The sequence below is a fragment of the Malassezia pachydermatis genome (genome assembly GCF_001278385.1).
Source record: "Malassezia pachydermatis strain CBS 1879 chromosome Unknown scaffold3, whole genome shotgun sequence".
Lineage (NCBI taxonomy): Eukaryota > Fungi > Basidiomycota > Malasseziomycetes > Malasseziales > Malasseziaceae > Malassezia > Malassezia pachydermatis.
The window spans coordinates 417,282-438,928 of record NW_017253140.1 but is presented as its reverse complement, the minus strand read 5'-3'; the positions used below and the strand labels follow the sequence as shown (position 1 = coordinate 438,928).

Genomic DNA, 21,647 nt, shown 5'->3' with positions numbered 1-21,647 from the left:
TACAGTGACACGATGCCAGCGCCGCACCGCACGCTTCCACACGACGACACAACGCCCCTCCCCCTCTCCTCCACTGCGTCTCGTGACGCCCGCCGCATGGGCCACATCACGTGGCGGAAGCCAGGACGTGAGAGCCATGGCGCCCGTGGGGCGTCTGGGGCACGCTGTATCACTACGATGTTGCGTGTCAAGACACTCTTGGCAGCGCTGTTGATGGGCACATTGGCCCATGCCCAATTTACTATGCTTGAGTCCGTGATGGACCGCATGTTGGCCAGCACCCAGCATGTCTTCCATGCCCTGGGTGAATCAGCTTCGCACTGGACGACGCCACACTACCAAGAAGCGGCGTCGGACGCATGGCACAAGATGGAACAAGATGCTGTGGCTTGGATGGAGGCAGGTATGGAGACGGTCGGCGGTATGACCTACCAGAAGCTCCTGCACCCTGCTTTCCCCGACTATCAGCTGCGTTTGGCGGTCGAGTCATCGGAGCAAAAGGCTCAGTTCTGCGATCCGGACGTCAAGCAAATCAAGGGCTACCTGGACATTCGCGATGATGCGCACCTGTGGTTTATTCTGTACGAAAGTCGTTCCAACCCAGAGACGGATCCTCTCGTCATGTGGCTCAATGGTGGCCCTGGCTGCTCGTCGAGTACCGGAATGCTCATGGAGCTTGGTCCATGCTGGGTGTCTGACGAGGGCGAGAAGACGTCGTACAATGAGTACGCATGGAATTCAAAGGCCAACCTACTGTTCCTGGACCAGCCGCTCCAGGTAGGTTACTCGTACTCGGACAGTGGGGAGATGGTCGACAATTCGGACAAGTCGGCAGAGGATGTGTACGCCTTCCTGCAGCTGTTCTTCACACGCTTCCCGAAGTACGCGGCACTGCCCTTTTCCGTCGCTGCGGAATCGTACGGTGGCCACTATGCTCCGCATATCGGCGCAGAAATCCAAAAGCGCAACAAGGAGCTGGCGCAGACCCCGCCAGGCGCCAACGTCACGGCAGCGGTGCCCATCCGTTTGGAATCGCTTATGATTGGTAATGGCCTAACAGATCCGAAGATCCAGTTCCCGAGCGTCGTAGACTTTGCGTGCTCACCCGACAACAAGTACCACTTGTTCGAGCCTGACAGCGAAGTGTGTCAGTCGCTGGAGAGCAAGTCGCAGATCTGCTCGACATTGATTGACGCCTGTGAGCAGTTGGACTCGCGTATCTCATGTGTCCCTGCGGCACTGTACTGCTGGGGTAGTCTCTACGGCCCAGCACAGGACTCGGGTCGCAACTTGTACGATGTGCGTCGCTCGTGCGATCGTGAGAAGGACGGCCAGTTGTGCTTCCGCGAGATGGGCTACATCGAAGCACTGATGAACAAGCCCAAGGTCAAGAGCATGCTCGGTGTGCCTGAGCAGGTACAGTTCCAGAGCTGCAACATGGACGTCAACGGCCGTTTCATGATGCAAGGCGACTCGATCAAGAACAGTGCCACCTTGCTGGAGCCCCTGCTAGAAGACGGCATCCGTGTCTTGCTCTACGCTGGTGAGACGGACTTTATGTGCAATGCGATCGGCATTCACCAGTGGGTCCTGGACTTCCCGAACGTGTACCATGAAGCGATCAACAATGCAACAGAGGTGCCTTTCTTCACGCGGAGTGAGAACGGAGCCAAGCCACGCAAGGGTGGTTACGTGATCAAGGCGGGTCAAGGTGCCGGCAACCTGGCCTTTGCGTGGATCAGCCGTGCTGGTCATATGGTGCCGCATGATCAACCAGCGCTAGCGCTGCACATGCTCAACCGCTGGCTTGCGAACAAGGATTTGACCATGTAGTCTTAGTAGGAAACCCGATGTGGAGTGTTTGTTGGCGTGCGTGCGTGCGGCGTCGAGCGAAAGCGGTGAGTGAACCACTTGGCTTCTTAACACGTTGTGTCGATGAGTCGTCTAGCGTTTTCGCCGAGCGCCCTGCTCGACGTCCTAGCTACGACGGCGCAGGCCAGCAATGCCTCCACGCTGCAAATGGCCGATGCACAGTTGGCCGACTGGGAGGAAGAGTACACACTGTGGGAGGCGCTTCTGCAGATTGCGCTGGATCCCTCCGTGGTCGCCTCAACGACGATCCTACCGGCGCTGCACCAGACAGTACGACAGCTCGCTATTATCCGATTTAAGAATGGGATCGGCAAGTTCTGGCGAGCACGTATTATCAAGCAGAAAAAAGTCGTGATCCCGCCAGAGGCGAAGGACCGAATTCGTACGCGGCTGATGGATATACTGAGTGAGCCGGAGCACTCGATCGCTGTGCATGGCGCGCTGATCATTGCACGCATTGCACGCTTAGACTACCCTGACGAATGGCCAGATCTCGTCACCAAGTTGCAGGAGGCCATCATGGCGTCCATCGAAGCGATCCACCAGGCTGCAGCGCAAAGCACACTAGCGCATACGGCGCGGGAGACCACGATTCTATTGCATGCGTGCAATGTTCTCCGGCAATGCCTCAAGGAATTTGAGTCGGTGCGTCTACTGGCCGGCCGCATGCGCATGACCAACCTTGCGCGAACGCTCCTGCCGAGTTTGCAGCCGGCGTTCCTGACGCTGTTCCAGGACACGTTTGAGACGCAAGACCCTGTGTCATGGGCCAATCAGCCAGGTGTATGGGAAAGGATCCGCGCGAGCCACCTCATGCTCAAGGTCCTGCATCGTCTCGTGCGATGCGACAATGGGATCCTGGCCTCCAAAGTGTCCAGTGTCGATCGGCCCAACTTGGCCTACGCCTTTTTCGAATGCACGCCGTCCCAAGTGACATGTATCCTGCAACGCCGCACTGACCTTCTTACTTCGGCGCCCAGCGTGATCCCCGCGCTGACGAAACACATGGTCGGCTACGTGAAGCTGCATCTAGACATGGTCGCGAAGATGCACAGCCACGTCGCGTCATGGGCCGTGTGGCCGGAAGTGACGCAGTGGTACTGGACGATGCTATGTGCGGCTGCGCAGGAAGGCGGTGCGTTTACGCGCGACGATGATGAGAACGAAGCCGTGTACCCCTATCGCTGGCTCGTGCTTGCGCTATCGTTGGTTCGTCTGACACTGGGAATCTGGAAGCGAAATCGTCCCGCAGGCACGATGTTCGCAGGCCTCCCTGGCGCCCAGTTTGAGCTGCAGGCGGTCGATGTTCTTTTGGGTACCTACATGCGTCTTACGCAGGCGGATTTGGAGCAATGGCAAGAGGTGCCTGAGACGTTTGCCATGGAAGAGGCTCAGAACGATACCGATGTCGATATTCGGCCTACTGCTGAACGCTTGCTTCTGGTGCTCACGCAGACATCGCGTCGGTCGGGCTTTGATGGCGCGCATACCATTCCCAGTGTCGCTGAGTACGTATGGGCCAAGTACGAGGAAACCGCACAGTGGCCTGCCACGCTGGAGGCTGTCCTTGCACGTGAAGCCGTATATACAGCGCTGGGTATTTGTCGTGATCAGCTCGATGGAGAAATTGCCGAGGAAGGTGGGCATCCCTCGGATCGCATGGCCGCTACGATTCGCGATCGACTGATTCCCGAGGCGAAGATGGAGGCAGACCCCATCTGGCTTATTGTACGAAGGCGTATTGCGCGACTCTTATGGGAGTGGAGTGAGTATGTGCAGACTGATACTCGTACGATGGCATACGCCTTGCTTGTCGATCTCCTGCGTGAGGCGCCTGGCCGGACGGATGCAGCTGTGCAGCTGGCAGCGGCGAAAACGCTTGCGGCGATCATGGACTCGGTGGATTTCAGCGAGAAATTGTTCGAGCCATACTTGGGTGAGGCTCTTATGGCACTGGTCCACATGCTTGCGGATCAGTTGACGGAAATGGACAACATTCGGACGACAGCTACGACCTTGGCCATTTTGATTGAGCGTGTAGGCGCCTTGATTGATCCTTATACGGCGGGTCTTTTGGACATGATTGCCCGTTTGTGGGCCCTGCCTGACCCCGAAACGCGATCCAAGCCGAGTGTCCTGGAATGCCTCGACAAACTGGTATGCGCAAGCTCAGAGCGATTGCGAGACAATCCGCTTCTAGAGCATGTCCACACACTGGTGGCGCGCCTTGTTCGCTCCTGCTTGGAGCCTGAGTTGTCGCCGTTGATCGGGTACGATGGTCTCTTGTTGTGGGCTCATGCCCTGCAATACACGCCGCAGCTCACTGCACCACTCTTTGCGCTGGCTGAGCTAGCGCCATCGCTGGTCACACAGCCTGACTTTGCACCGGTGGTGTGCCAGATTTGGGAAGATTGTGCGTTGCTGGCGTCCAAGGACTTGCTGCACGTCAGTGGGCCTTTCTACCAGGCGCTCACGCAAATTGTAGCAGACCCGGAGTCGCCGATCATGATGTCGCCACTGCGTGCGATTGCTACGCACTTGCGGTGCCTTGATGAGGAAGGCTTGCAAGTACTAGCGGATCTACTTACGTCCACGGAGCTCGGCGTAGCCATCGTCCAGGGTCTACGCCGTGAAGAAGACTTTGCGCTGGGCTCGCACTACGCCCTCGTAGCAGCACGTATGGCGTTTGCCCTTCCACCGCATCGGTACCTGGATATGGTCAAAGTAGCGAGTGTCAAAGCGAATGCGCCCATCCAAGGCGAATTGGTCCTGACCATGCTCAAGTGGGCGCGAATGTCGCCCTTGCTGCGTGTACAAAAACTGGTGGCCTTGGCGTTGGCCCAGTCGATTCGATACATGACCCCAGAGGATCTGGGCGTCGCAGGGACGATCCACGAGGTGATGAGCTACTGGATGGATGTCCTAGGCGAAGTCGTGGAAGACGAGCAAGGCAACTCGGCAGTGTATGAACGAGAAGACTCACCGGATCGTGAGTACGAAATGGGCGATGCCGATGAAATTGTCCTCGCGAACAATCTCGCTGTGGAGTTCGCGATTGACACCTCGCGGAACATGCGAGTCGAAGCCATGCGCCGTCGGGACCCTATCGAGACGGTGCCGTTACGTGCGTTTATTGCCGAAGCGTTGAATACGGCGTTGGCCAACACAGAAGGCACCCAGGCCGGGGAAATCGTTCGGAGTCATGTACAGCATGCCGACCCGCTCATCCTAGAGACACTGCATGCGGATCTGCGCCAACGACCCGCCTCTAGTACATCGGGAATGATGTATCAACGGTAGCATAGCTCCGTAGCCCACCACGGACATTAAAGCAATGAGGGAGCTGCAACAGCCTAGTCGCCTCACGTGAATCGTTGCCGCGGCGGCATAGCATGAGGATATCGCGGCCGTCTGCCGCGTCCATAATCGTGGCCTTGGCAGCGGTAGAATCGCGACGTATTGTATCCCATGGCAAATCTGAGGTGAGTAACAATGGGCAACGTACGCATACTCATCGGGAGGTGCGTCAGCTCATACTCTTGCCAGGGACGCACGTCGACTACAAGAACATCAGGCCGCTGCAAAGCTTGGGCCTCGACGCTGGGCACATCATCCACCACCTCAGTGATACCACAGAATGTGATGTAGTTTTCACGCGTAAGATCGGTGATCTTCTCAGGGACGTCCGGCCCACCGCAGGCACGGCATGTACGCACTTGGCGTGGTCGCACACGCACAGAACGCACTTGGGGTATCGACATCGGTGTGAAAAAAAGCATGTTGGGCGTCTTGTCGCCCAGGCCGGTGAGAACTTTGATAGCCTCCATCGCTTGCCAGGTCCCTACCAGGCCGGTGACACAGCCCAGGATGCCGCCATCATCACAGCTTTGTGTATGCTCGGGCCGGGGCGACTGTGGGAATAGGCAGCGGTAGCAGGGACCTCGCTGCTCACCACCCAGTGACTGATGCAGAGTAATGAGCTGGCCTTCGTACCCTTGCGCCGCGCCGCTAAGGATGGGCTTGTCAGCTAGGACACCAGCGTCAGAAATCAAATACCGTGTAAGGACATTGTCCGTACAGTCCAAGACAAGATCATGCGCTTCAACGAGAGATACGGCGTTCTCAGGGCCAAACTGGGCTTCCACCGCACGCACAGTCACAAAAGGATTGAGTCTGGGAGTAAGGAAGGAAGGACGGATACGTACGTCGAGATAGCTTGCGCTATCGATTGCGCCTTGTTCATACCTACCCTTGCATCACTGTGCAGAATTTGTCGCGACAAATTGCTCGCTTCCACATGATCCGCATCGACCACCGTAATAGTGCCTGACATGAGAAAGGCCCACGAACATACCAACACCTGCCGCTGCAAGATATTGCACGGCAGGACAACCTAGACCGCCGGCACCTACGACCAAAACGCGAGCATTCTGCAGCGCCCGCTGTGCCGGTGCACCAAACCCTGGCAGAATGAGCTGCCGGCTGTACCGTGCCAAGGCTCTCGCATCCAGCCCCTGGTCGTCAGACATGTGGAGCACAAAGGCTGTAGAAGCAGCAGCACCCTGCGTGGGGCGCACGCAGGGCAAGTACGTCAGTCTCCACGTGGATGCCACACGTGTGTTGCACGTCAACAAGGCGCCAGTCTCGCCGTGCCGCTTGCCTTCGTGCAGCGCCTCGAGAGCATGATAGAGCGGGACGCAGTGCTTGAGAAGGCCAAGCAGGTGCTTTTCAGCACAGAGGCGCTGGACTTTTTTTCTTTCCTTCTCGTCATTCAACTGGTATACCAAATCTTTGCCCGTACAATCTACGCGGGACCGGAGTTGGCCCACAAACGCTCATGGATCATCACTACCTTTGCCGCTTTCTGTGCTTCTACCACAGCCACCCCTTTTGTGTTCGATCTGATATGGTGTGGTCTAGATTGGACCAAAGTAACACCACATAGGGAGTTGATTGCGAATCCGCTAAGCATGTTTTTCTTGGCGTACCTCATCTCCGATCTTGTCACTGGTTTCTTTTGCTATCGAAAGCATGTGAACCTCTCTAGCGGCTGGGTCCACCATACATTGTACTCCGTATTTACAGTATTCTGGCTAGGACAAGGCTGGAGTCATGCATTTGCAACAGCTTTGCTCATGGAAATGCCGACATGGGTCATGGGACTGGGCGTCTTGCATCCTCGATTCCGCTCGTATTGGGCGTTCACGCTGACATTCTTGGCAACACGGATTGTATTCCACTTTGTATTTGTGTACTCCCTGTTCATCCCGACAGGACGCTACGTCAACCAAACCTCCGCTAGCTGGGGCCCCTTTGTCTTCGGCGTGTTGGCACTGCCAATGCACTTAATTTGGGCGTACAAGAGCGTTCGAGGTCTTCGCCGTCGTATGCGCAAACTCAAAGCCGAAGCCAAGGCTCGTGAAGAGGCTCGTCTGGCTGCGATCGATACGGCTACGCGTCTCCTCGATAGTGCCGATGAACTTGAAGAGCATGCTCTGGCGAAAAAGAGCGCCCAGCCATCGCGTGTCCTCAGGAGCTCAGATACCACTGCACGCGCACGCAAACTGGTCACCGACGCGGCCTATGTCCTCTGGCGAAATGCACCTGAAGCATGGCGCCAGGCATACCGTGAAGAAGTCGACTTTACGAAACAGCAAGGAATCGATCCCAAATCGATGCGGCGCAGCACGCTGGTCCGCCGCGCTCTGGCTCGGCATTTATTGCAAGGCAACAAGCGTGGACACAATGTGCCGCTGGTGGCCGAAGATGATCATGATGACCTTGATGACTGGATGTCCATTACATCCTTAAACACAATCGACCAAGACGGGGCTGGTGGATCGGGACACCGCGTATCAATCGGACGAGGCATCAATATCAATGTGCCAAGGGAGTTCGACCCGATTATCAAGGGCCAGAAATACGTGGTGAGTGAGTTCCCCGTAGACCGCGAGGCAAGCGGTACGGTCCGTCAGCGAATCGTGGGTGATATGCGACGTCGATTTGAGGTGGCTCGGCGCGACATGGTTGTATTTTAATTCAAGCTACCTAAAGTCGATAACTCCTTCGCTCCCATATGTATAAAATAGCAGAATGATGTGATTCAAAGTGGACATATCGATCTCCTTCACGCCAACGGCAAAGACTGAGCGATTCAAGTCACTGCGTTCGATTTGCTATACAGTAGATATCTTTCCTATGATCATCGATTCTCTTCCGCGATCTATGCTAAACGTGAAATAGAGAGAAATGGGCAAAAAAGACAAGGTACCATTAGTACACAAATTGGTTCCAGTCGAGGTTTTCAGAGTACCCCTCAATACGGTCACCTTTCGTTCCAAACAGTGTGTCCCAGACACCACTCTGCTTGCCATAGTTGTACGACTCACGCCAGCCATGACGGTGGTGTAGGTCATGGTCCTCCGACACGAGTTCCAGACCCAGGGGGACCAAGAAGGGGCCAGTCAAGACAGTACCGTGATGCAGACGCACACCACTGTGACCGTGGATTTGGATAGAGACATGAATGAGCATCCAGATGATAAAGACATCAAAGGAGATGGGGAAAGTAAGATAGGTCAGGAAAGGAGCACCAAAGATGTCAAACACTTCCTGAAGTTCACCAGCGTAGCCAAGCAGCAACATAGTCGGGTATTTGGTAGTGTGGTGTTGGCGATGGAGCTTCCACGAAAATTCACTCTCATGGCAAATACGGTGAGCCCAGTAGTAGAAAAAGTCTTCCACCAATGTGAATACGAACAGTTGAAGAGGGAACCATAGAGACAGCGACGGAGGAGTCTTCGGGTCGTACGCACACATCACAACAAGACCAGGGCGAATGGTCAGACCCGAAAGAACCTCGAAGAGCACCTTGTGGGCCTCCGAGAAAGGAATCGTGTCTCGACCGTGTGCACCGTTGAAGTAGCCGTACTTGCGAGACAGATGCTTCAAGAAGTGCACCCAGTAGAGACCAAAGTTTAGGGTGTAAACAGTCATAATGATCCACATGGTCATATAAGACGGCATCTCCGTTGACACATAGTGATAGTAGAAGTAGCGGACAGCGAATGGCAAAAGAGCAAATGGATACAGGAAAAGGGCCTGGTTCCATTCCTTGAACACGATCATACGATCAGTCAACTTTGTCTGCTTGACTTCATCGGCCGCCGGAGGCAAGACGTGGAAAAGCTTGATCATACGATGAGCAAGGGGGAGACCCTTTTGGTTGACCCAGTCATCAGAATGAGGCTTGGGATACATGTTGGATGGAGCTGAAGTGGCAAGATAATTTGACAATCTCCGCCTTTTTAACACAGGAGCGAGGGCAAAACGGCTACCCCACCCATGTGAGAATCGAGCGAACCAATTAAATGCGGTAAAAATTATAAATCATTGGACGGTTGAAAATTATAAGACCGAGATTGGCGACCGGTAAGCAAAACTTGTGAAAAACGTTGAACCGTGAACGAAGGCGGGGCTACATTACTACAAACGCTACAAACACAGCAGTACAAGTACTGTGGTAGCCGATACCAGAAGGGTGAAGATATGTACGTAGAAGGAAGGAGAGGCACTAGATCCGAATTGAAGACCTGGAATACTGGTGGCAGATGGCGTTGTCGTAGTAGTCACAACAGCGCGCGACGTTGCAATAGCAGATGAGCTCGACGTTGAAGAGATAGCCATAGGCATTGATGTTGATGAAATGCTAGATAGCATCGACGATGTTGAGGAAGATGTCGACCTTGAAGACGTGGAGGAAGTCGTATTCCTTTGCGTGTTGTACAGGACGCTTGATGAGCTAGGCTCGCCTTGTGAAGTCGTGCTCGAAGGCTTGCCTTTCTTGGCTCCAGCAAAGGGGTTCTTCACAGTATCCTCCAAGGCAGCTGACGGGAAATTCGAGCATTTGCTAACTGCCGGAGGCTTCTTCGGCGGAGGAACGGAGACGCCTTGCGAGGTTTGAGTCTGGAAAAATGTCGAAACAACACCATTGTTGGTATAAACACCCACGATATCAGCATCTTGTCCCTCACATGATTCAAAAACGCCCAGGTTGTCCGGCCCAGTGGGCATGTTAAAGTTGCAACCAAGCTCATCATAGATATTCTTGCAATAAGCCTTTGCCATATCGCCGTCCACACAAGCTCGTAGGCAATATGTTTTCGCATCCATAAAACTGTTCTGACAATGTAAGTTTGGACATTTATACGTACCCACTCATGAACCTGCACTAACCCATTTCCAAACGCATTTGAAAAGACCAGACCACCAATAGGGTTGCCCATTCCATCTTGACCATGAGGATCAAGCTCGCCGCCACCACCATTGTTGTTGATGTGCATACTCGAAAATTCGCCAGTGCCACTTACTTGAACATAATGAGGCGTCTGAACAAAGTGCACGCTTTTCAATGTGCCAGGAGGAATGAGGCGTGTGCCACGGCCAGCCTTCGTGCAGTAGCTAACGACATATCTTTCAGCTTCACCAACGCCTTGAGATAACGGTCCTGGTGGTGCCCATAAGCAAAAGTCTGTGGCCGAATTTATGTACAAGTTTTGGCACATGGACGAATCACTTGACTGAGTCCCGCAAGCGTTGGTACCTTGCTGTCCCTGCTCCGATATTTTGGGTAGCGAATTAGCACCAGGCACATACGTAGCAGAGTATTGTGCTACCACAGACATGATGCTCGAGAGCATTACACCGGCAACTACGACGCGGTGCATTGTGGCTGTGGTGGGATGAAGGGAGCGAGAAAGAATGAGATGGATCCGTAAATGTGGAGGTGTCAACACAAAGCCATTGGAATGTGGATATCCACACCCCTTGCGTTTAAAGACTTTGGTACCTGAATATGCAGGCCTTAATTGGACCATTCTGAATATTGAAACTCAATAGCTGAGGTGATCCGGATGTCTCTAATATGGACTCCCAGAGCGCTCGGTAGAGTCTAGTAGAAAATGCAGATCCTTGGGACCTCGAAACACTTCCTAAGTAGTGATGCGGCAAACTCGATATGAGGATAGTAATAGCTAAAAATCTGGCTTCAGCCAGAGCGCAAAATAATACTTATGAAATGTGTATATTTAGCCCAAAAGTGGAGAATATACGTGCGTCTGGCATCCATCGCCGAGACGTGTTTGAAAGAACGCCATCGATCAGGATGGGCTCTATGTACAAAAAGAATGCCTCGGCTATAAAAAGAATCCTGTCAGAAGCAAAAGAAATGCATGGAGATGACAGTGACGAATATACAGCAGCCCCCCTTGAGGTATGTCTGTCTGGGATCTAACCACCAGGACAATCTATTCGAATGGCACTTCACGCTACGAGGACCCCAAAATACGCCATTCGAATATGGACTATACCATGGAAAAATCCTACTTCCAAGTGAATACCCATTCAAGCCCCCTCATGTCGTATTCCTAACACCAAATGGGCGGTGGCAGACTAATATGAAGGTAAGCTTGTTACATCTGTTTACAGTCCTAGGTTTGCATTACATTTACTGGTTTTCACGAGGAATCCTGGCAGCCCGCATGGGGCATACGTACGGCTCTTCTTGGCGTCCAGGCTCTTATGTCGTCCAAAGCAGATGAGTCTGGGTATGGAGCTGTAAGCACCACCGATGAAGAGCGTGAAAAATTGGCTATGCAGTAAGTTCCAATCAACAACTAATGATGAGATCTACAACATGGGCCTGTCCGAATTGTCAAAAGAAAAACAGTGACTTATTGTCAGTATCATTAAACACGCGCGCAGAACTACCTGATTTGGAATCCCGACTGCCAGGTCTTCCGAGTACAATGGGACCTTCATCCGATAAGAAACTCAGCACAGAGCCCCAAAGTGACGAAGATCTTCGTAAAGAATTAGACGAATTCTTCCCTCTTGCCAACAAGACACCTGCTTCACAAGAACAGGCTAAAGAAGAATGCATATCTACACCAGGAAACATACCCATTCATTTCACAGAGGGATCAGAAAACCAACTGAATTCTAGGCAAGACTATCAAACCACGCGAACGACAACGCAATCAGCCCCTATGAGTGGCCATCGACTTAGCCTCGTCGATGTTTACGAGTCTAAAATAAAGACGTATCGTCGAGTAATAACATGCATCGATTCGCTCATGGGGCTTGTATCTGGGTTGTTGTTCCTTATCATTTTGAAAAACCTATAAACTGTATTTATTTTTTAGAACGACGCGCCTTGTTACTCTTCTTTTTTGGCGCAGATGACGTAGCGGGTAGCCAGTCATTTTCTTTCGGTTGTTGCAACAAGCCCTTGGCAACGCGCTCTTGGGCTGCGGTGATTTCCTCTGCACTCACCTCTTCGCCAGCCCTGATACGAGCAACCAGTTCAGCAGGAAGTGCCACGCGCGTTACGTTTGTTTCTGAAAATAAGCTGGGGCAGAGTACATACGAAAGCCTGGAGCACCGCGGCCAATGCCTGTTTTCGGATCATATGCGCCGGTAGCCTTTGACTTCGGGGAAGACCTAGGCCAGAATACCCATGTTACAACAGCCACAATGACACAGGCAGCAAAGCCGAGAGGACTATACATTAGCAGGAAAACGACCGAACGTACAGTGCCTGTTGTGTGTCCATTCTAATGACCGAATGTGGAGGAAGAGAGCGTTGGATGACGCATCTGTGCCCCGCTACATGTTGCTTCCACCTAACTGCTTTTTCCGAGCCATGAGTTCAGTGAAGAAGACAGAAATTGCTACATTTGCGAATGGATGCTTTTGGGGAACAGAGCATATGTTTAGGAAGCATTTTGGCGGTAAGGGCTTGATCAATGCCAAGGTTGGTTATATCGGTGGCAACAAAAGTATTCCCAAGCCCACCTACAAACAGGTGTGCACGGGGACGACAGGGTATGCTGAAGCCGCACAGATTGAATTTGATCCGTCGAGCGTCTCCTATGCTGAACTAGTCGAGTTCTTTTATCGTACTCATGATCCCACTCAAGTGGGTGGCCAAGGTCCTGACATGGGTGATCAATATCGCAGCGCCCTGTTTCCACATACACAGGAACAAACGGATATCGCCCAAAAAGTTACTTCTGAAGTTCAAGCGAAGCATTTCAACCCGCATGGCACCAGGATCGTGACACAGATTCAAATGGCCAAGCCAGAGGACTTGTACGTATTGTATCGAAGCTTACATTAGTGTGCTGGCTGAAGACTACCACCAGGAATATCTAGATTTAAATCCCAGTGGATACCACTGTCCTACCCATAGGCTTTGGTGGTAATCAAGAGATAGAGATTCGACTATGACGACCCTTTCATGCCGCTCGGACCTTTGTCAGAGAAGGGTCTGTCCACCGTCTGGTTGCACGTGACTCTGGCGGGCTCCCTATCCGCCTCGTGCACACTCTATGGAGACACTCAACATGTCGTCGATGACCACCCGGCCCGTGGTAGGCAATGGACTTGGTATGTGACGTGGTCTAGATCTAGCTCATACTTTAGCCTCATGTTGCACCATTGTATCCATTGCAGGTGTACTTGTCCTGACAGTCTTCGGTTGGGGCTTCTCGCACAACTGGGAATCGTTTATGGGTTCAACGGAAGACCCTGAGGATGGCTGGGCCGCTGGTATGACATGCTATGGTGCCGCATTTGTATACCTTCTATTCATTTTCTTCTGCGTATGCCAGTTGGGTGTGAACCAGCGCTACCAGCGTATCCAAATTTAAAGATCTGTATTGATATTGTACATCGTGGCTATATATGTATCCCGAGCATGGGAGACCCCGGCGTGCTATGCGTAAGGTAACTGGGGAATGGTGATACGGGGGATAAATTGGCAGAGGCCCCTTGCATCGATTCATTACGGCTGGAGGATCGAGTCCTGGCCATAGAAGAGGGAGACAGCAGGCCGCGTCGGCATCGTTCGATGCGTTCTTGTGCATAGTCATCTGTATTCAATGATCCCAATATATTGAAGAGCTGAGTGATATACAAGCGTAGGGTCTCTTGCGATATCTCTGTTTCCATGTGCACATGATCGATACGCATGGAGACGAGATGAAGCCAGTCGCATATAGGCAATACAATTTGGTCTCGGAAAGCCAGTAGCAGAGTCCTTCGTAATGCCCACGGGGGATGGGCAGAAGGGTGCTTTGATGGAGGATGAGTGGCTTCTGTAGGTGGCTCGAAAACAGGCGTAGAGCTTTGAGAGGTACGCTCACAGTAAGGCTCGCTTTCAGAGGCAGTGAATAAAGAGGCCGCACTTGTGGATTCGCGAGAATTCATGCGCTCGAATGCTCTCGTGTAGACCTCATCCAGCACAGGGAGCTTAGTCTCTAAAGGAAGCATAGCGGCATGTAAATAAGGCACCACAGTACCGTAATAATGCTTCCATACTTGAACCAGTTCCAGTACCAAATAGACGCCTTCTTTCTGTTGAAGCTGAAGCCCAAGGCCAGAGAGGCCAGTGGATAGAAGTTGACGTGCTTTGGTACTAATGGTATCATAGGCATGGTAAGGGTCTTTTTCATACATGAGCCGGATATAGATATCCATGTAGTCGCTCAGCGTCTCGATAGGTGCATGTCTTCCATCTTGATAAAATATAGGGAGAATTCGTACGCACAAAGCCTGCCATAAGGAGCTCGGATCTGGAGCTACCATGGACGTGGATGGATTGTTGTTGAGAGGTATATTGGTAGGCAGATGATTAAGCAAACTGTGAGCGAATGCGCTTACATTGCTGAATGTGCTTGGCGAGTTACTCAATGTCAGCGTCGACACAGACCCTGAAGTGTTGTTGTACGTGTTCTTTATAGAGTTTGCCACGGAACTTGTTGCTGAAAATACAGTCTCATTTCTGAGATAAGGAGAGGGGGCGGAAAATCCAAGGATTGACGGTGACTTGCCCGAGTTTAGTGTCGTGGGAAGGTCTTGGAACCGAGATGACAGAGCCAGAGGCGAAGAGATACTTTCTTGCAGGTCTGCAGCATTCGGCAACTCCGCTTCAGGGTCCCATTTTTCGATAGACCGAAACATGGTGGACATATCGTAATTCTGTACGTTTTTTGAAGAGATTGTTGCGCTAGAAGAGCGAGAAAGGCTGTCACGATTGGAATGCAGCCCAGGAAAAGACATGATGCCCTCTACTGGGCGCATACGCAAAGGACTGGAAGACAGAGAAGAGGGCCTGACAGATTCTGGACGGGTCTGTAGCACTTCCTTGGACGGTGATGACCCTGTAAATGAATTCATCGAGATGGGGGGAAGCGCCGTCGGACTATTGGTAGTATCCGCAGCATAGGGGGCAAAGACACTTGCAGTGGGCCGCGAGGCAGCAGGAGTAGCGATTTCCATTGGTACAATGTGTGGTGTAGACAATAGGTGAGATGATTCGCTCAGGGCACAGACGTGTACATGCAGCCGGTCCCCTCCTGCCTCCGGATGAGACAAAGTCAAATGGACTTGATGAAAGGCACCTGGTTGTAGAGGTGCCGCAGGCATAGACACAGGTCGTTCTGACATGGGGCGCAGTACAGACGGATTAGACCCATGCAAATGAAAGAGGCAGTGGAGAAGTCGATCGGCCAAGACGCCTGCCGTTACCAAGACCACGTGCAATGGTTGCGAGGAGGGAGTGTGAAGCCATGGTAAAATCAGCACAGCCAAGGCCGCCATCGCGCGGACATCGAGATCATCTGGCTGTGTCTCTGGTGCTGCCTTCAACCGTTGCCAAATTTGTTGAAACAAATCTTGGTACTCATGCAAATCCTGCATGGATGACGACGAGAGTGGGGTATGGAGAAGTAGGGGGGAGCTCACGGGCGTGACACGGCCATATGTCGGTGGATCCTGAAGTCAATACATCGTTTACGTACATGTAAAATCAATGTGCCTGTATGCACGGACTCTGGATCTGGTGCTGTGTACACAGCGGAAATCTGGTTGCGCGATAAGAGGGAGCCCAAGGCAGCATAGGTAGACTACTATGAGTACAAAGGTCATACGTACTTGGACAGCAGTGGCGGTATTCTGATCTTGCGCCACTTCTTTGTCTAGAGTCCACTGTGCGCCACCATGTAGGCTCGGGATAGGGGCATGACGCACCAATGATACATACACCCCCGCCGTGGGAGGCATAGTGCACGGTGAAGAGGTACGCCTCCACAATTTAGCGTGATGAGGGTTTGACTGGCTGAAGGAGACTCGTTGCGCGACGCTCAACACCAGTTTAAAGTGTGGAGGCCTGTTGCGCATGGGAGGCTCAGCCCGATACTAACGCCGCCACTCTCCGTTGACCATCACGGGCTATGTCTGGTCATACGCACAGTCTGCAGGGAGATGACAGACAAAAGAAGAGTTTCAGTGCACAAATGAGCCCCGTATTTGGGTATCCGCGTGATGCGAACTCGCCAAAGAAGACGAGCAAGCCATTTCCGACAACACCGACCTCTGGGAAACGGACTGGCACTGGCGGGGGTACCAGGCCCTTAGCGCCATCGCAACGGACGAATATTGATACGTTGATGACAGATTCACCCTCGTACTATGATACGTTTATCCCCGCATCGAACTCTGATACACTACAAGTGTCAGAAATTGAGAGTATGTATCTATCGACGTTGTCTCCTTACCATGCAGATTCATTGCACCGTCGTGCATTTAGCGTATCACGACGCCCAGCCCATAAATCGCCAAATATGTCCCCATTTTATTCCAAGACGCCTGGGACGGATCAGAGTAGCAGCAAATCGCTGCTGCAAAAGGCGGCTTGGGTCACACCACAATCCTCGACGAGGCTCCCATCATCTCCATGGATGGAAACGCGTCGTATTCGACATGCAGGAGGTCCTGCATCACCACCTACACCAGGGTGGGAAGAGGAGAAAAAGACGGAAGGCTCACAATCTCTATCGCGCAGCCGGAGCTTCAAATCGTACTTTCTCTCCCCTAGGCATCGCCGCACAGCCTCCGCACCTGGATCGGAGAAACACGCATATTCACCACTACCTGCCGTACCGTCAAGCCAGCCACTGCATGGAGAGACCCTTGGCTCTGAACAAGAGCTAACCACTGTCTTGCAACAAGGGACGAAGGCTGTGCAACGTCGACAGATGTCGCCTGCGCCTCACTGTCGCCCATGGATCCAAGGTGCACCTACTCGTCCTCAGCGTATGGATCTCCACCGCTCACCGCCCACGACGCTCATGCCCGCCTTGATACCCGATGTACGTCCTAACCCTGTACCACCCCCCAGCAACACGGCCGCGGATGTCTCCATGAGCCCCCCGTCGCTTCTATCCAGTGTGAGCACCACAGGCTCTGAATTGCAAGATACGCCTTCGCCTCATGTAAAGAGCAACGAACTACGTGAGAAGTTGGATCGTCTGCAATTGGAGCTCCAAGCAGAAATGGAGCAGCACTTACTGACAACCCCTATTCTCCCAGTCGGTGTCTCTTCGAATGATACCCTCAGATCACGACACAAAACATTTTCACGGCCTTACATACCTGCTTCTTATGCGAATGCTTTGCCACCATTGCAAAGTGTCACGGCAGAACGACGACCTCACATTTATCATACGGATCAGCTGTACAGTGCTGATGCATTGCAGGGCGAATGCCCGGTTCTTTGTAAGAATTCATCTGACGAACGCGATCGTATATAATGTAAAGATAGAGACTATGAACCTAATGATATATATCATCGCATACGAGTAGAAAAACGCACGTCCACTGATAGTAGAGGAGCTGCGTTGAATCGAAGAATCGAGATCAAAAAGCACTTGCTTGACTACCGTTCAGCCCACAGGCCAGAGCGGCCTGCCTTACACCTGCTTCGCCTCGTCGGCCTTCTTCTCCTGCTGGCGCTTGGTAAACTCCTTCCATGTGGAAATGATGCGCTCGGTCTATATGGTAAGCAAGTGCAGAGGTACATACCGCCTGTGTCATTGTCTCACGCTCAGGGTTGCCGTACGGAATCTAGCGATAAGTAAAGAAGAGCATACGTACGCGTTCCGTGGTACCGATACGGCTCACATAGACAGCACCTGTAAGCCAGAGACCCCATCCCTGTATTGTCAGTATGCTTCTGTACATACAGCAAGCCCAACGAGGCCTAGGACAGTGAAGCGATGGAAGTAGTCAACTAGAGAGCGGCGCGCCATCGTCGTTGGCAGTGGCAACGCACGTCGAACGTCGCAGCGGTCGGTAGGACAAACCTCCACTTGAACAACGCACGCACAAAAGCAGAACAAACCAACCCTCCTGTATGCCATGTATGGAGCCTATGAAGACAATGTAGGTGCGCAGCCCGTGAAATTTTCGTTCGGATTCGCATCATAAATGGCCTCTTCATCTAAAATCAAGGCAGCATGATCTTCGCCACGTTGCTTCCGTACCAACTCCAGCTGAATCGGCTTCGCGGCCGCAGCAATCAGATCCAAGCGCGGTGTATCCACCCCAAGACGCCGAGCGCGGCGAATCATGTTGAGAAAAATGGGCTCCAGCTCCATAGGCCGCCCATTTTCCAGATCGACGAGGATACTCGGCTTAAAGTCTGGTCGGGCATAAGACTTCGTATGGCGCTCAAGGAACACATCTGGCGAGCGTCGCACACGAATCTTGGCACGTGTAGCACTCATCGTCATACCCACGACTTGGTCAATCAAGGACACCGATACGCGTTCCTCGCCAATCCCAGAGGCACGCACAATGCCGATCATCTCCAGCATGATACCACGCACGACACCCAGTGTATACGGCATCGTCTCTGCCTGGAGCAGCTCCTGCACAGGACGACGAGACATGAGACATACGCCGCCCCAGCTGATATTCCACATGATCTTGTGCCATCGCTTGGATTCGATGTCATTGGTGGCCAGGATGTCACCCCCACCATTTTCGGCGAGAGTGACAAATGTACGAAGACTCTCGGCCAGCGGCGCGGGCACAGGGTTGTCTAGTGGGCTGGGATACAGACCCACCGTGAGAGATTCCATCAGACCGTGCTCGATGCGAGTACCTTGCCCGAGCAGCGTGACGGCAATCCACGAGACGGCACTGACAATGCAGCTAGCGAGAGGATCACTAGCCTGCACCAACGCTTGGTGCGCTTCCTCTTCGATGTCCACGCCATTTTGAATAAGAACAACCATGGGGAGACGCGCTGGGTTGTTGCGCTTGTTCATCTCCAGGAAGGGACGCATCACCTCACTGTTCGGCTTCACATCAGGAACGCATTTGAAGCAGCACACAATATCTAGCGCGTTAGTAGTAGGTATACTCGGTACGAACAGTCAAAGGAAATCGAAGCCACCTCCTCAGGAGACCGGGCGACGCGTGTAGGCCGCCAGCCACGGTGCTCACCAAACTTATCAGAGAAGATATCGATACCATTCTCGCGCACGGTCTCGTAATTACTGCGGCATACAGCCGTGACGTTGGCACCGCCCTTCTGAAGAATGTATGAGTAAATGACGCCCACGCCACCGAAGCCTAAGAGCAGGACTTCCGGGCGTTCATTGCCGTTCGCTGTAGGGGTCATGGTCGCAGTGGTTCGATCGAAAGACAATGAATGCATGCATGTATGACTCGTGGAGGCCGCCTGCGTGTCTTCCACGCACGTGGAGGCGACGCGTCTGCGTAGCCTTTTCGGACGTTGCTTCACGATGGCGCCCATTTCCAAAGCGAAGCGAAAGCAACAACAGGCAGCTGCGGATGCATTTGACTCACACTTTGCTGGAGAGTATGGGGCAGAGAGGTGGCAGAAGCTTCGAGCGTGTCTGGCGCAGCCGACCGAGTATGCCGCTCTCATTAACAATTATGCGCCGTCCGCGGAGGTAGACCAAGCTCTGCTGGCGGAGGCCTCGAGCGGCTCCTACGCGCTGTTTCGACTGCCCCAGGCGCCTGAACCGACGCCGAGCCTCATACCCACGCGTGTCTTGTGTCTTACACGCACAAACACAGCCCCTGGCGAGCGTCCTTTCCCTCCTCCACGACCAGCTGCCTCGCCGGACGCATCGCGGCGGCTACATACCCACTGGAATTTGGATGCAGCCTCAGTGGTAGCCGCGCAATGCCTAGATGTACAGCCAGGACATGCGGTGCTGGACCTGTGTGCTGCGCCGGGTGGGAAAAGCATTACGTTAGCGCAACGCCTCTGGCCAGATATGTATGCGGATAAGCCCAGCGCCACGTCGTCACCACGATCCATGCTGCATTCCAATGAAGTTGATCCAGCACGGAATCGACGTCTGGCGTCCAATTTGCAGAGCTATCTGCCGCCCCAGCTCATGGACCAGGGGTGTGTCGAAGTGCTCCGTATCGATGGCACGTCGCCTCGTGCTGTCCACCTCTTCCCTCTTGGTGAAGAAGGATACGATCGTGTTTTGCTGGATGCGCCATGCTCATCGGAACGCCATATCTTGCATGCCTACCTAAAAAGCCAGCAGTCTGGGACATTGGCCCCTGAAATGCTTGCATGGAAACCCACCATGACGCGGTCCCTGGCCAAAACGCAGTTGGCGTTGCTGCGTACGGCGTGGTCAGCCTTGAAACCAGGTGGTCGACTGATCTATGCGACATGTTCGCTCAGTCAGGTGGAAAACGACCAGGTTGTCCGCTCGTTTCTTGACACGGTAGACTCGGAGAACCAGCCGCGTATTTTGCGTTCCGAGTCGCTGCATAAGTTTTGTGATGCCACGGAGTATGGATACTTGGCCCTTCCTGATCATAAGGCACCAGGTGCGGCAGATCCATCGCCATGGGGCCCCCTGTTTTTTTGTATGCTACGTAAGTAGAAAAATGAAAAGAATGGGCACGGACGTCGTTGTCCGACCTCCACTCCAGAAGAGGAATGGCATGGACGTTGATTGTCGATGCAGGGGGCACGAGAACGCGCGCAGTGATCGGTAATGAGAATGGCGAGCTTTGTGCCTATGGCCAAGCTGGTCCTGGGAATTTCCATGCGATGTCCGCCGAGCAATGGGTGACTGTCGTGCAAGAGGCTGTGCACAAAGCCAAACAGCAGATACCCTTCGCGGTGGGGACGTGGGGCCGCGTATGGGTCGGTTCGGCTGGTCTAGATACCCCGGAGAATAAAGAAAAAGCACGGCACCTTGTACGTATGCATCTCTTTGATCCGCCATGTTTGCGTATCACCAATGATGCCGCGCTATTGTGCCCTCATGAAGGACGTCCTAGCGTGGTAGCCATTGCTGGCACAGGGAGTATTGTGCTTGCGTTTGACAAGAATGGTCAGCTACATGGACGTATCGGTGGCCTTGGATGGATTTTGGGCGATGAAGGAAGTGCCTACTGTCTTGGACGCGCCGCGCTGCGTGCCATTCTTCAACGTCCTGCGGCGGAGACGTCCCGTCTGCAAGAACGCGTGGCGGACCTCGTCACCCTGTCGACGATGGACGATATACTAAGTTGGGTCTACACGGGGCCGGAAGCCAAAACACGCGTGGCGTCCGTCGCGCCTTGTGTCACAGGTCTCGCCCGCGAGGGGGATCCATTGGCATGGGCCTTGGTCGACGCGCAAGCGTATCAGCTAGCGAAACAAATCGCTGACGCAACGACGTACGCGCGTGCCGAAGACATAAATGTGCGGCTCGGCGGTGCCTTGCTGCAAGACGCGACGTTTCAGCGATGTGTGGTAGACCATCTGACGCGCCTAGGCTACGCCTTTGCTAGCATACAAGCTGTCCCAGATGCTTGTGTCGCCGCGTTGGCAGCGTGGCACACAGCGCCGCACGAAGGATCATCATAACAAACATTTCATTATG

General features: G+C 53.2%; 15 protein-coding genes across 15 annotated transcripts; 8 read left to right on the top strand and 7 right to left on the bottom strand.

Annotated features, from left to right (window-relative positions):
• Positions 1 to 177: 177 nt before the first annotated feature.
• Malapachy_0813 (serine carboxypeptidase) lies at positions 178 to 1,833 on the top strand (the record flags this gene model as incomplete). Its single annotated transcript, XM_018135326.1, has 1 exon — positions 178 to 1,833. One exon carries the CDS (start codon positions 178 to 180, stop codon positions 1,831 to 1,833), a length of 1,656 nt encoding a protein of 551 aa, XP_017992459.1.
• Positions 1,834 to 1,935: 102 nt separating this feature from the next.
• Positions 1,936 to 5,172, top strand: Malapachy_0844 (arm repeat-containing protein; the record flags this gene model as incomplete). Its single annotated transcript, XM_018135357.1, has 1 exon — positions 1,936 to 5,172. The coding sequence occupies one exon, from the start codon at positions 1,936 to 1,938 to the stop codon at positions 5,170 to 5,172; it is 3,237 nt and encodes a 1,078-aa protein (XP_017992706.1).
• Malapachy_0834 (molybdenum cofactor biosynthetic protein) lies at positions 5,141 to 6,401 on the bottom strand (the record flags this gene model as incomplete). The annotated part of the gene is made up of 4 exons (XM_018135347.1): positions 5,141 to 5,349; positions 5,585 to 6,045; positions 6,078 to 6,198; positions 6,227 to 6,401. 4 exons carry the CDS (start codon positions 6,399 to 6,401, stop codon positions 5,141 to 5,143), a joined length of 966 nt encoding a protein of 321 aa, XP_017992544.1.
• A 153-nt stretch (positions 6,402 to 6,554) lies between these two features.
• Positions 6,555 to 7,910, top strand: Malapachy_0848 (hypothetical protein; the record flags this gene model as incomplete). The annotated part of the gene is made up of 1 exon (XM_018135361.1): positions 6,555 to 7,910. One exon carries the CDS (start codon positions 6,555 to 6,557, stop codon positions 7,908 to 7,910), a length of 1,356 nt encoding a protein of 451 aa, XP_017992710.1.
• A 235-nt stretch (positions 7,911 to 8,145) lies between these two features.
• On the bottom strand, positions 8,146 to 9,132 carry Malapachy_0808 (fatty acid hydroxylase; the record flags this gene model as incomplete). Its single annotated transcript, XM_018135321.1, has 1 exon — positions 8,146 to 9,132. One exon carries the CDS (start codon positions 9,130 to 9,132, stop codon positions 8,146 to 8,148), a length of 987 nt encoding a protein of 328 aa, XP_017992500.1.
• Positions 9,133 to 9,366: 234 nt separating this feature from the next.
• Malapachy_08004 (hypothetical protein) lies at positions 9,367 to 10,556 on the bottom strand (the record flags this gene model as incomplete). Its single annotated transcript, XM_018135314.1, has 2 exons — positions 9,367 to 10,053; positions 10,086 to 10,556. 2 exons carry the CDS (start codon positions 10,554 to 10,556, stop codon positions 9,367 to 9,369), a joined length of 1,158 nt encoding a protein of 385 aa, XP_017992282.1.
• A 546-nt stretch (positions 10,557 to 11,102) lies between these two features.
• Positions 11,103 to 11,532, top strand: Malapachy_0818 (non-canonical ubiquitin conjugating enzyme 1; the record flags this gene model as incomplete). The annotated part of the gene is made up of 2 exons (XM_018135331.1): positions 11,103 to 11,333; positions 11,365 to 11,532. 2 exons carry the CDS (start codon positions 11,103 to 11,105, stop codon positions 11,530 to 11,532), a joined length of 399 nt encoding a protein of 132 aa, XP_017992452.1.
• A 531-nt stretch (positions 11,533 to 12,063) lies between these two features.
• Positions 12,064 to 12,484, bottom strand: Malapachy_0825 (hypothetical protein; the record flags this gene model as incomplete). The annotated part of the gene is made up of 3 exons (XM_018135338.1): positions 12,064 to 12,269; positions 12,299 to 12,432; positions 12,465 to 12,484. The coding sequence occupies 3 exons, from the start codon at positions 12,482 to 12,484 to the stop codon at positions 12,064 to 12,066; spliced, it is 360 nt and encodes a 119-aa protein (XP_017992596.1).
• A 90-nt stretch (positions 12,485 to 12,574) lies between these two features.
• Malapachy_0819 (peptide methionine sulfoxide reductase) lies at positions 12,575 to 13,136 on the top strand (the record flags this gene model as incomplete). The annotated part of the gene is made up of 2 exons (XM_018135332.1): positions 12,575 to 13,023; positions 13,052 to 13,136. 2 exons carry the CDS (start codon positions 12,575 to 12,577, stop codon positions 13,134 to 13,136), a joined length of 534 nt encoding a protein of 177 aa, XP_017992453.1.
• A 141-nt stretch (positions 13,137 to 13,277) lies between these two features.
• Positions 13,278 to 13,583, top strand: Malapachy_0824 (hypothetical protein; the record flags this gene model as incomplete). The annotated part of the gene is made up of 2 exons (XM_018135337.1): positions 13,278 to 13,320; positions 13,357 to 13,583. The coding sequence occupies 2 exons, from the start codon at positions 13,278 to 13,280 to the stop codon at positions 13,581 to 13,583; spliced, it is 270 nt and encodes an 89-aa protein (XP_017992597.1).
• Positions 13,584 to 15,254: 1,671 nt separating this feature from the next.
• On the bottom strand, positions 15,255 to 15,996 carry Malapachy_0838 (hypothetical protein; the record flags this gene model as incomplete). The annotated part of the gene is made up of 4 exons (XM_018135351.1): positions 15,255 to 15,290; positions 15,322 to 15,708; positions 15,735 to 15,839; positions 15,868 to 15,996. 4 exons carry the CDS (start codon positions 15,994 to 15,996, stop codon positions 15,255 to 15,257), a joined length of 657 nt encoding a protein of 218 aa, XP_017992538.1.
• Positions 15,997 to 16,970: 974 nt separating this feature from the next.
• On the top strand, positions 16,971 to 17,525 carry Malapachy_0854 (hypothetical protein; the record flags this gene model as incomplete). Its single annotated transcript, XM_018135367.1, has 1 exon — positions 16,971 to 17,525. The coding sequence occupies one exon, from the start codon at positions 16,971 to 16,973 to the stop codon at positions 17,523 to 17,525; it is 555 nt and encodes a 184-aa protein (XP_017992652.1).
• Positions 17,526 to 17,684: 159 nt separating this feature from the next.
• Malapachy_0840 (hypothetical protein) lies at positions 17,685 to 18,023 on the bottom strand (the record flags this gene model as incomplete). The annotated part of the gene is made up of 4 exons (XM_018135353.1): positions 17,685 to 17,765; positions 17,797 to 17,838; positions 17,869 to 17,928; positions 17,958 to 18,023. 4 exons carry the CDS (start codon positions 18,021 to 18,023, stop codon positions 17,685 to 17,687), a joined length of 249 nt encoding a protein of 82 aa, XP_017992422.1.
• A 120-nt stretch (positions 18,024 to 18,143) lies between these two features.
• On the bottom strand, positions 18,144 to 19,402 carry Malapachy_0799 (6-phosphogluconate dehydrogenase c-terminal domain-like protein; the record flags this gene model as incomplete). Its single annotated transcript, XM_018135312.1, has 2 exons — positions 18,144 to 19,117; positions 19,153 to 19,402. The coding sequence occupies 2 exons, from the start codon at positions 19,400 to 19,402 to the stop codon at positions 18,144 to 18,146; spliced, it is 1,224 nt and encodes a 407-aa protein (XP_017992122.1).
• A 124-nt stretch (positions 19,403 to 19,526) lies between these two features.
• Positions 19,527 to 21,631, top strand: Malapachy_0845 (methyltransferase nsun3; the record flags this gene model as incomplete). The annotated part of the gene is made up of 2 exons (XM_018135358.1): positions 19,527 to 20,649; positions 20,763 to 21,631. 2 exons carry the CDS (start codon positions 19,527 to 19,529, stop codon positions 21,629 to 21,631), a joined length of 1,992 nt encoding a protein of 663 aa, XP_017992705.1.
• Positions 21,632 to 21,647: the final 16 nt, after the last annotated feature.